A 12,319-nucleotide genomic window follows, 5' to 3' on the forward strand; every position below is an offset into this window, starting at 1 on the left:
TTCTTTCTGTGGCCCTTCACTACTATCCAAAGCTGCACATTTATATGTCTGAAAGGTTATATAACCAGGTAATTCCTCTGCCATGAACTCACACCGAGAAGTGATTCTAGATGATATTCTAAGAGCTTCTCTCACGAGCACATAAGTCAGTAGCTGCAGTGGGAAATGAGCTCTGAGTAGAACTTGTAGATACTGAGAACAGGAGCAACCTGTATCATCCCTGTGGCACAGCCATTCTCCAGCTTGCATCCTTTGACCTTCAAACTAAAGATGTGAAATGCAGAGAGCTGGCTTCGAAAACCATTCTAGTCTGATTTATCCCAAATTTGGCAAATCATCCCTTTAATATAAGCTCAGTGATTGCATCAACTTAATGTACAGGTGTTATATTATTTATGATATCTCTTTCAGCCCTGGTGCAGCTCCATGGTATGGAATTTAATGTATTTAAAGTCTACTGATAGTTATAGCGCTCTTTTCCTAAGTACAATTCTGGTGTTTATATCAGACAGGTGTTAAATGATTTTGTAGGGATTAGTGTAGGGAATTATAAAGGATTCTATTGCTACCATAAAGGGGTCCCGATGCAGATCCTGAAAGAGGGTTCTTGGATCTTGTGCAAGAAAGAATTCAAGGCGAATCCATAAAGTGAAAGCAAGCTTATTAAGAAAGTGAAAAAATAAAGAATGGCTACTCCATAGGCAGAACAGCAGCATGGGACTCTCAGCTGCTTATACTTATTATTGTTACTTCTTGATTACATGCTAAACAAGGGGTGGATTATAGGGTAACGTTGCCATGGCATTTGTAAACTGTCATGGCACTGGTATGAGTGTCTTTGAGCATGCTAATGTATTGTAATTCATGTATAATGAACAGTGAGAACAACTAGAGGTCACTTTTGTCACCATCTTGATTTTTGGTAGGATTTGGCTGGCTTCTTTACCACAGCTTGTTTTATCAGCAAGGTCTTAGTGACCTGTATCTTGTGCTGACCTCCTGTCACATCCTGTGACTTAGAATGCCTAACCTCCTGGGAATGTAGCCCAGTAGGTCTCAGCCTTACTTTACCCAGCCCCTATTCAGAAAAAGCAGGTCTGGGGCCAGAGCAGGCATTTGGAATAGCTTGAGGGCAGAGAATGTTTCCAGGGTAGAGGAGATGTGCTGGACTAAATTATAGAGTGATGGACTAAACTGACTTTGTAGCTTGACTTTTGGTTTCAGAGTTGGAAATCTGGTTTACAGTTGGACTTTATACAGTGGTGGATTAAATTCATTTCGTAGTTTGACTTCTGACTTTAGAGCTGGAAATCAGCACACACTAATGAAAGTCATGCTTCAGACTCCCTCTGGAATTCAAGGGGAAGACAATAATGCCTGCTTACTATCTTAAATTAAATTCCATAATTTTCAACTCTGTATTTTTTCCAAATTAAACATTATATCTCAAACAGACTCAGATATATTTGAATATTATTAATGACAAATATTAGGCTTAAATTATAAGTAATTATATACCTAACATTGGACATTTCCATGATTCCTAGTTTGTCAGACTCCTTTATCTTGCTGATTTGCAGGGATTGCTTTAGTAATGTTGCTGTGATTAACGAAGGTTTTCTTGGTATTAAAAGATCCGAAGAAATAGGAATATGTAATTGAACTCTAGATTGTTGATATTCTACTATCAGCATTCTGAAGTCATGAATTTCTTACTGTAGAAACTCAATAAACTTATAAGTAAATCTTTACTTTTTAGTTCATTACTGAGAAAATAATGAAGATAGTCTCATGAAGGTGAGTTTTCAGAAAATAGAAGCATGAGTTGTGAAGATAATATTTTTAAAGTTTCTCTAATATGTTTTGTTTTGCAGGCTATAGGTTCCAGGCTTGCTGTAATTACCCAGAATATAGCAAATCTTGGGACAGGAATAATTATATCCTTCATCTATGGTTGGCAACTGACACTGTTACTCTTAGCAATTGTACCCATCATTGCAATAGCAGGAGTTGTTGAAATGAAAATGTTGTCTGGACAAGCACTGAAAGATAAGAAAGAACTAGAAGGTGCTGGGAAGGTGAGTCAAACTGAATATGATTGATTACTCAAGTAGAGTAAAATATTCTAATCAGTGGTGTTTTGTTACTCCCTGCTGCTTACTGTGCTCTAAGAATGTGTTTCTAACTATTTCTCAAAGCAAGCTTTCTTATACTTATTCAGTAAATTAGAAACTTACAGAAAGTAGCAAAGCCAGTTCTTGGACTCAAAAACTGATAATTAACTTTAACAAACTTTTTCAATTTTCAGGCCATTGTCTTCACACTGTTCTTCCTTCCTACCCACTTTCCTCCTTCCCTTAGTTATTTTCTTCTTTCTTTTCCCTCACTTTCACTCTCTCTCCACTCCTTCCTTCCTTCCTTCTTTCCTTTTTTCCTTCCTTCCCTTCTTCCTTCTTTTCTTTCTTTTCTTTCAAGGTTAAATCCATTCCTTTATTGAGGAAAGTAAGCCCATTTTATTTGTACATGTAAGGGGGGAGATTAAATATGGAAAAACCCTAGGGGTATTTATTATATCCGTTTTAAATTACTACCACTCTTTCTTTTTTTTTATGATGCTCCTCTCTTCATCTTATTTCTATTTATCTTTACCCTTTTTTTACTTCTTTTTTTTCCCCCTGCATGCTTGTCTATTTTTTCCCATTATTCAACAAATGCTTATGTGGCATTTACTGTGTTTCCTGGCAAATGTCTTACTCCTTATAGCAACCATACGGGGTCTATTATCTCATTTTTCTGGTGGGACTGAGGCACACACAGGCAGGTCATGGCTCTGGACTTTAGAACTGATAGATCTTGGAGCCAGAATTCAAACTCAGACAGTTTGTGCTCCAAAGTTGTTTCTCTTTCTGTTATAAAATGAAGAGTTCCTCTGATGGCAGAACGCAGTCTGATATCACATGACCTGTATCATAGTGGAAATGAGAGGTCAGAGCAGGGCTGACTGCCATAACTGACATTTAGGACAGGGATATATGTGTGATGAACGTTCTGAGGTTCCCGGGAGTTAGGGCAGGGACTCACACAGATCAGAGTGGACTCACGCAGATCAGAGTGGCTCTGGTTGTCAGTAGGCCCAGCTACCTCACCAAGTGAATGATGAGGAAGGCCCCAGATGTTGGTCATTGCTACTAATGCTTTGTCCTTTACCTCTCTGCTATCTCTTCGGACTATCCCATTTTGGGGGGGTTCTCTCTGGAAAATCTTTTGGCCCAGCTGTAGTACCTCCCCAGCCAGTGTCTGTAGGGATCAAACCTTATGTCAGGCATCCTATCAGGCTCCCAGAGGCCCATTTCTGGAGGTACATCAGGATGGTGCTGACCCACAGGGGTCTATTGTGGTCTGGCTCAAGTAACTTTGGCCCTGCCAGGGAATACGTTCTGTGCCAATGACTCCATTTAATACTGTACTTTGGGGATCTCCCCCATGGTGTTGACTCTTCCCCTGAGAACATGGAAAAATCTAGGACAAAATATGTAAAAAGGAGAAAGCATTCTAGTTAACAGTGAGGTATTTGAAATGTCCCAGCAGGGAGTCTTAGATTGCTTTTAGGAAGAAGATGATCCAATCTGATCCTAAGCTAATTCATGCAAACCACAGGTTAGCACCTTTGAAGTGACACATGAGATTTAACACTCTTGGAGTCCTGTCAGAGGGGCCAAAGGAAGGGAAGCAGATGGAAATGAATTATGTGTGGATATGGCAGATTTTCTGAGTAAAGGTCAGGGATGTGATACATGTTCTAATTCAGGGGTGACTCATGAGAGGGATGGAAGTAGGTGGGGAAAGTAGTGGATCTGCACCAACCAGTCCACGCAAAAGTGTTTTGTAGGTCAATAAATGTTATCAAACTAATTTATCAGTCAATAAATATTTAAAAATTAAAAAAAAAAGAAAAAAAAAAAGAAAATCAACTTCCACCTGATCACAATTCTCAAGCTGCTGTTTAGTACTTCTTATAAAACAAGTATCATACTAACAGCTCTAAATACATGATCTAATTTAATGCTCTCAATAACCCTGTTGAATTATCCCTGTTGGATAGATAATGAAACCCAAGATTCAGAGAGATCAAGTAACTTGCTCACAGTCACACAGCAACAGCCTCCTAACCAATCTCCCTGCTTCTACTCCTTCCACTCTTGTCCAACTATATTCTACATTCTTACAGAAGTCATTCTGATCTCTCATAAATACAAATCTGATAATGCCAACCCTTACTTCAAAGTCCCAAATGGCTTCTTATCATACTTGGAACAAAATCTAATCTTTTATCATGGATTATCAAACTCTGTATGATCTAACTCCTGATGACCTTTATAATCTTATCTGGCATCACAGTCTCTTATGCCTGTGTGCCCTGGCCCAGTGGACATTCTTGCAATTCCTGGAACGTTTTGAGCTGATTGCCTCTGATCTTCTCTTGGCTGACTTTACATTATTCATATCCTAAAATTATTACCTTTTCAGAGAGGCCATTCCTGACACCTGAATTAATTCATGATACTTCTCAGCCCTTGATGTTTCTTTCCTATTTATTTATTTATTGGTTAATGGTATATTATTTGTTTATTGATTAATGGTGTATGTGACATTAGAGCCCACTCTTATTCTGACTGCATGAGGTCAAAATCTGCTCATAACCTCTACCCTGCCTGTGATCTGTGCTCTGTAGTTTTTCAGCACATTATTGTGGACGAGTAAGCATTTCTATAAAATACAGGTGACCCTTGAACAGCACAGGTTTGAACTGAGTGGGTCCACTTATATGTAGTTTGTTTTCAATAAATGTATTGGAAAATTTTTTGAAGATTTGCAACAATTTGAAAAAACTCACAAGCCATGTAGCCTAGAAATATCAAAAAATTAAGAAAAAGTTAAGTATATTATAAATGCATAAAATATATATAGTTACTAGTCTTATCATTTACTACCATAAGATATACACAAACTTACTATTTAAAAAGGTAAAAATGATCAAATTTTATGCACACACTTACAGACCATATATGGCACCATTCACAGTTAAGACACATGTCAACAACTGTAAAGATACAGTGTGACATGCTTTGGCTCTGTGTCCTCATCCAAATCTCACCTCGAATTGTAATAATCCTCACATGTTATGGGTGGGACCTAGTGGGAGGTAACTGAATCATGGGGGTGGGTTTTTCCCATGTTATTCTCATGATAGTGAATAAGTCTCATGAGATCTAATGATTTTATAAAGGGGATTTCCCCTGCATATGCTGTCCTGCCTGCTGCCATGTGAGATGTCCCTCTGCTCTTCCTTCATCTTCTGCCATGATTGTGAGGCCTACCCAGCTATGTGGAACTGTGAGTCCACTAAAACCTCTTTCCTTTATAAATTACCCAATCTTGGGTATGTCTTTATTAGCAGCATGAGAACAGACTAATACATAGTGTTAAATCATAAAATAAAACCATAGTATGTACTGTACTACCCCAGTAATTTTGTAGCCACTTCCTGTTGCTACTGCAGTGAGCTCAAGTGTTATATCTGCTTAAAATGCAGTGACACTAATCATCTCAGCAGGAGCAGTTCCTCTCTCCAGTAAATTGCATATTGCAGTAAAAGGTGATCTCTCATGGTTCTTGCATATTTTAAAACTCATGATTAGTGCAATATCATAAACATTAAATAACACCAGGGAACCCATATGAAGTGCCACTAGTGATGCTGGAAGTGCTCCCAACAAGCAGAGAAAAGTCATAACATTACAGGAAAAAGTTGAACTGCTTGATATGTACTATAGATGTGAGGTCTGCAGCTGCAGTTAGTTGCCTGCCATTTCAAGATAAATGAATCTAGCATAAGAACCATTGTAAAACAAACAAACAGAAAACAAATAAAAAAACCAAAATTCATAAAAGCCGTCACTGCAGCTACAACAGCAGGTGCAGAAACCTTGCACTTTTTGTACAATACCTTTATCTCATATTGAAAATGCAGCTTTTGCATGGGTGCAGGATTGCTGTAAGAAAGGCATACCTATAGACTCTAATATGATTAGAGGAAAAGCAAAGTCAATTCAAATTAAAAGTAAGATGAAGGATCTAGAGCTGGATAATTTAATGCCAGCAAAGGATGGTTTGATAATTTTAGAAAGAGATTTGGCTTAAAAAAAAATGTCAAGATAGCAGGAGAAGCAACTTCTGCCAATCAAGAGGCAGTAGAAATGTCCCTAGGTGCTATTTTAAAAAAATCATTGAGAAGAAAGAATATCTGCCTGATAAGGTTTTTAATGCAGTTGAAAGTGCCCTATTTTAGAAAAAAAAAAAAAATGCCATGAAGGACTTTTATTAATAAGGAAGAGAAGCAAGTCCAAGGATTTACATGAGAAAGGAATAGGCTAACTCTGCTGTTTCGTGTAAACGCAATTGGGTTTAGGATGAGTCCATATCTATGGATATGCCGTTATGTGTAAAGCTGCTCATCCCTGATCCTTGAAGGGAAAAGATAAGCCTCAGCTGCCAGTCTTTTGATTGTACAACAAGAAGGCGTGTACAATGAGAGCCCTTTTTCCGGATTGGTTACATTGATGCTTTGTCCTTGAAGTCAGGAAGTACCTAGACAGTAAGGGACTGCCTTTTAAAGTTCTTTTGATATTAGACAATGATCCCGGCCACCCAGAACTCACGAGTTTAACATCAAAGGTATTGAAGTGGTCTGCTTGCCTCCCAAACATGTCTGTAATTCAGCCTTTAGATGAGAGGGTTATAAGAATCTTTTTTTTTTTTTTTTTGATAAATATTTTGTAGACATGAAGTCTCACTGTGTTGCCTGGGCTGGTCTCGAACTCCTGAGCTCAAGCGATTCTCCCGCCTTAGTCTCCCAAAGTGCTAGGATTACAGGTGTAAGCCACGGTGCCTCGCCACTCATAGGGATTTTTAAGGCTCATCACAAAGCACATGGCACTCTACAGAAAGGATTGTTAACACTATGGTAGAGAGCCACCATAGAGAAGAACATCATGCAAGTCTGTAATCCTAAAATGATGAATTTCTGCTGGAGAAAACTGTGTCCAGATGTACATGATTTCACAGGATTTATGACAGAGCCAATCAAGGAAATCACAAAAAGAGATAGGAGACATGAAAAAAAAAAAAAAAAAGTGGTGGGTGAAGGCTTTCAAGGTATAGATTTTGGAGAAATTCAAGAGCAAATAAACATCACACCAGAGGAATTAACAGAAGATGATTTGATAAAGATGAGTGTTTCCAAACCAGTGCCAAAGAGTGAGGAAGAAGATATAGGAGAAGCAGTGCCAGAAAACTGACTTTACACAATCTGGCAAAAGAGTTTCAGTTATTCAGGACTGCTTTTAACTTCTTTTATGACATAGACCCTTCTGTGATACAGGCACTAAAACTGAAGCAAACAGTGGAGGAAGGATTGGTACCATATTGAAACATTTTTAGAGAAATGAAAAAGCAAAAAGTTAGACAGAGACTGCAATGCATATCAGTAACCAGTTGTGCCTACCTTTGCCACCTCCCCTTCCACTTCCTCTGCATCTTCCCCTGTACTACCCCTGAGACAGCAAGACCAATCCCTCTTCTTCCTCCTTTTCCTTAGCCTATTCAATATAAAGACGATGAAGATAAAGACCTTTATAATGATCCACTTCCGCTTAATGAATAGTAAATATATTTTATCTTCCTGGTGATTTTCTTAATAACATTTTCTTCCCTCTAGCTTACTTTATTATAAAAATGCAAATACATATTACATATAGCATACAAAATACATGTTAATTGACTGTTTGTGTTATTGGTAAGACTTCTGGTTGATGGCAGGCTATTAGTAGTTAAGTTTTTGGGGAGTCGGAAGTTACATGTGAATTTTCAACTGCATGAGGGTCAGTCTCCCTAACCCCTATGTTGTTCAAGGCTCCATTGTAGATGCTTTTTTCCTTTTCAGAAATAAAATCCATAAACTTGTTTATTTGAGGGTGGGAAGAGTAATGTCAGGAGGCTGTTTTTTCTTTCTAGAAACATACATTTTTATTTCTTCAAAATTATTTAGTACATAACAGTTTCCGAGGGAAACTCGATGCTATTTGTTCTTGAATTAGAAGTTCTCTCTCCTTGTGGTGATTACTGAGTCTCCATTTAAAACTCTTGGAATAAACGAAGCTGTGAGGATGCAGGGTGCTAATTAAGCCTTTTCCTAATTGCTTCATTGTGTGTCAAGATGAAGACCGTCCTGAAGTTGTTATGCTGTTTTACTCACCATGAAAGGTCTGTGACTCAAACTCCCACTTTTATTGGGCTAAGTACACACTAAAAAGCAATGACACTTACAAACCAATCTCAGACAAGACACTCCCGCCTTAGAAAATGGTGCATAGAAAATATTTCTTAAAACCATTACACTGAAATGTACAGTAAAGTCTGTTTTTCAGCAGACATTGTTATAGTCTGTTGAATTTTCTTACTAATCTGGAAAACCTGTTTGTTTGAATTCTGATAATTAGAAATATTTCTAATGCGTCTGACAAAAGGATTGTCTTTGGGAATTTGATGGTGAATTTTTTCTTCTCGCCTTTTGCTTTCTGCACTCTTACGATTTTCTAAAATGACTATATATCATTTTTATAATGTGTAAAAGAAGTTTATAAAATATTTTAACATAAACCTGACATTTTCCTAACTTTCTAAGTAGCTTATGGTAAACATAATTCAATCTTCTTGGCCTGTCAGTGTAATAATAATATTTTTAATTTTATTTTTAAATAAGATTTTGTTTCTAAGAATGTTACTTTTTTTTTTTTTTTTACTTCTAATAGCTTTTGATATTAGTCTTCAAAACTGACTTAATGTCTTATGAAATGCTGCTGTTATGTTTGAAGTTAGGTAATTTATGTAGGATTCAGAGAAGAATAAATGGAATTTCACATTTATGATTTTTAAGCTATAAAACATGCTAAATTAAATGTGTCTTTATTAGAATCTGTTCTGACCAGTGTAGAGGCCAAAGAGAGGAAGAACATCTTAAACAATAAGGAGTCATTTCTCTTGGTAACTTATAATTCTGGAAATTATTTCTCTTAGAATCATAGCATTAAAAGGGACTTTAGAGACCCTCTAATCCATCCTCCTCATTTCTCAAATGAGGAAAATGAGACAGCATTTTGATTCAAGGTGGTACGGCTGATGTAGGCTGAAATCTCATCTTGTACACTGGTGTTCTTTGCTTTTTCCATATCCCTTTACTCAGACTCCAGAGGTGATGAAGGATGTATGTTTCCTAATCAAATTGCCTTGTTGGAAGTAACATTCAGTTACAACATAATTGAATGATGGAAACTTCCTTTTTAAGATGGAGTCTCACTCTGTTGCCCAGGCTGGAGTGCAGTGACACCATCTTGGCTCACTGCAACCTCCGTCTCCCGGGTTCAGTCGCTTCCTCTGCCTCCCAGTAGCCTGGGATTAAGGCATGTGCCACCATACCCAGCTAATTTTTGTATTTTTAGTAGAGACGGGGTTTCACCATGTTGGCTGTGGCTGATCTCAAACTCCTTCCCTCAAATGATCCACCTGCCTCCATCTCCCAAACTGCTGGGATTACAGGCATGAGCCACCACACCCAGCCCAAAACTTTCTGGAAAACAGCTTGATAGTATGTGCCACATTCCTTAAAAAGTTAAAAAAGCTTAATTCAAGCCAGGTGTAGTGCCATGTGCTTGTAGTCCTAGCTATTTGGCAGACTGAGGCGGGAGGATTGCTTACCCAGGTGTGTGAGGCTGCAGTGAGCTATGATGATAACACCTGTGAATAGCCACTGCACCCCAGCCTGGGCAACAGAGCAAGACCCTGTCCCTAAAAAAAAAAAAAGTTACTTTTCTTTGGCCTATTAATTTCACCTTAAGAAATTTTCCTAATAAACCAATTCAACATGGACAAATGTTTAGGTACAAAGATGTTTATCTCACCATTATTTTTAATAAAAAAGGAATTGAAAACCTGGCTCGACAATAAAGGAATACTTAATTGGTTATGATATTAAAGGACTCATTACACATCTAATTATTAATGTGTATTTAATGAACTTGGAAAATGCTTTTGATATGAGGGTAAAAAATAATGATATAGAGCTAAATATAGAGTTTCATTCCAATCTTGTTAAACATATTTATGCCCTTAGGAAAAAAATTATGCAAATGTGTAAAATATACCTTTTTTTTTTTAAAGGACACATTTATTCAGCGTCATGATCAGACTATAACATTTAACGATCAACAGCATGGGTGCAAAAAAAAATCTACATTAAAACCCTTTGTTGTAATGCTTTACACTTTCCACAGAACAGAAACTAAAATAACCTGTTATACAATCAGTCACAAATATAGTCCTCATGTCTTTTGCCCATACACATGAGTATTTGTCTAAAACATGTCTTCCTGTAGCAGCTAGGCCCTGCCACCATTGTGCTTGTCTGAGTTCCACAAATCTGTTGTAAGCTGTAACTTCCCTGTCACTTCTCGGGCTCTTATCTCCTGCTAAGCTTTGTTTCCTGGCAGTAAGTTAAAATCTTCTGCCACTGCCGTAGCTACTGCTGCTACTGGAACCACCATAGCTACCTTGGTTTCATGGTTTGGCAAAGTACTGGCCTCTACTAGCATAGGGGCCAGAGCTTTTGCCTCCAAAGTTTCCTCCCTTCATGGGTCCAAAATGTAAAGACTAATTGTTGTAAATGCCAAAATCATTGTAGCTTCCACCACCTCCAAAATTGCTTCCATCATTACCAAATCCATTATAGCCATCCCCACTGCCACCATATCCACCACCACCACAGCTGCCACCAAAGTCACCATAACCACTGAAGTTTCCTCCACCACCAAAGTTGTCATTCCCACCGAAACTACCTCCACGACCACCACCAAAGTTTCCAGAGCCACTTCACTTCTTTGGCTGAATGAAGCACTCGCCATCTCTTGCTTTGACAGGGCTTTCCTAACTTTACAATTGTGGCCATTCACAGTATGGGTATTTCTCAATGACCGTCTTATCCACGGAGTCATGGTCATCAAAACTTACAAAAGTAAAGCCCCTTTTCTTACCACTGCCCTGGTCAGTCATGATTTCAGTCACTTCAATTTTTCCATACTGTTCAAAATAATCTCTTAGGTGATGTTCTTCAGTGTCTTTAATGCCACCAACAAATATTTTTCTTACAGTTGGGTGGGCTCTGGTCTTTGAGAATCTTCTCTTGAGACAGCTCTCTTTGGTTCCGCAACTCTTCCACCTACCTTGTAAGTCCTTGCTTTCATGGCTGCATACACCTCCTCCACAGTGGCATATGTGACAAACCCAAAGTCCCTTGAGCGCTTTGTATTCTCTCATTACCACACAGTCCGTGAGCATCCCCATTGCTCAAAATGACTCCTCAGGCTCTCATTGGTTGTTTCAAAGCTCAACCCTCCAATGAAGAGCTTCCTCAGCTGTTTGGGCTCTTTAGGAGACTCTGACTTAGACATGATGGCAGGGGAGAGAGAGACTTTAATGATGCTTCCTTGGTGGTGTCCACAGGCAGAAAGGAGTAAGCCGACTAAAGTATCTAAAATATACTTTTTATTGCCTTAGTTCTTTCAGTATTTTCCAAGCATTCTTCAGTTGTCACAAATGGCAATGATAAAGAGAAAAATATGTGCAAAATAACTGTGAACTTAAAATGTGATCATTATAGAAGAAAGAACACTGTAATAGATGTGAAGTACTGTGAGTTCTCAGGTTAATTTTGTGAAGCCACGTAAAGCTATGTGGCTTTAAGCAATGCCTTAATCCGTTTAAGTCTTAGCTTCTCTTTCTGCAAAGGAGAAGTCTGAATTAGTCAATCTTCCTTCCAGATCCGTAACTCGGTTTGATAAATTACTTAGTATCTTTTCCTACAGATAAAATGCTCATACATAATAATAAATATGTAATCATAAAATTATTTTCATTAGTCTGTTTTATAGAATTCAAGTTAATCACCACTGTTTACCCTTGTGCCTCTTGGTGATCGGTGCTCTCTGTTACAGATCGCTACTGAAGCAATAGAAAACTTCCGAACTGTTGTTTCTTTGACTCGGGAGCAGAAGTTTGAACATACGTATGATCAGAGTTTGCAGGTACCATACAGGTAATAACCGCTGAAGAATGGGAGGGGTGTGTGAATAATTTTTCAATCATCATATTTGTTTTCAGAGGGATTACTTTGGCTAGAAGGTAGGGAGCAAGTGGAGAAAGTACTCGA

The 12,319-nt window shown here is 38.1% G+C and overlaps 1 protein-coding gene across 2 annotated transcripts in view; it reads left to right on the plus strand.

Moving 5' to 3' along the window:
* The window catches only part of ABCB1 (ATP binding cassette subfamily B member 1), a 224,043-nt gene that overhangs the window by 194,870 nt on the left and 16,854 nt on the right, over positions 1-12,319 (plus strand). For both annotated transcript variants that reach the window (XM_023226643.2, XM_023226641.2), the window contains 2 exons: positions 1,875-2,078; positions 12,105-12,205. In XM_023226643.2, the coding sequence (XP_023082411.2) occupies positions 1,875-2,078; positions 12,105-12,205 (305 nt within the window). The remainder of the gene's footprint in view (positions 1-1,874; positions 2,079-12,104; positions 12,206-12,319) is intronic.

Source organism: Piliocolobus tephrosceles, chromosome 8, assembly GCF_002776525.5.
Source record: "Piliocolobus tephrosceles isolate RC106 chromosome 8, ASM277652v3, whole genome shotgun sequence".
Lineage (NCBI taxonomy): Eukaryota > Metazoa > Chordata > Mammalia > Primates > Cercopithecidae > Piliocolobus > Piliocolobus tephrosceles.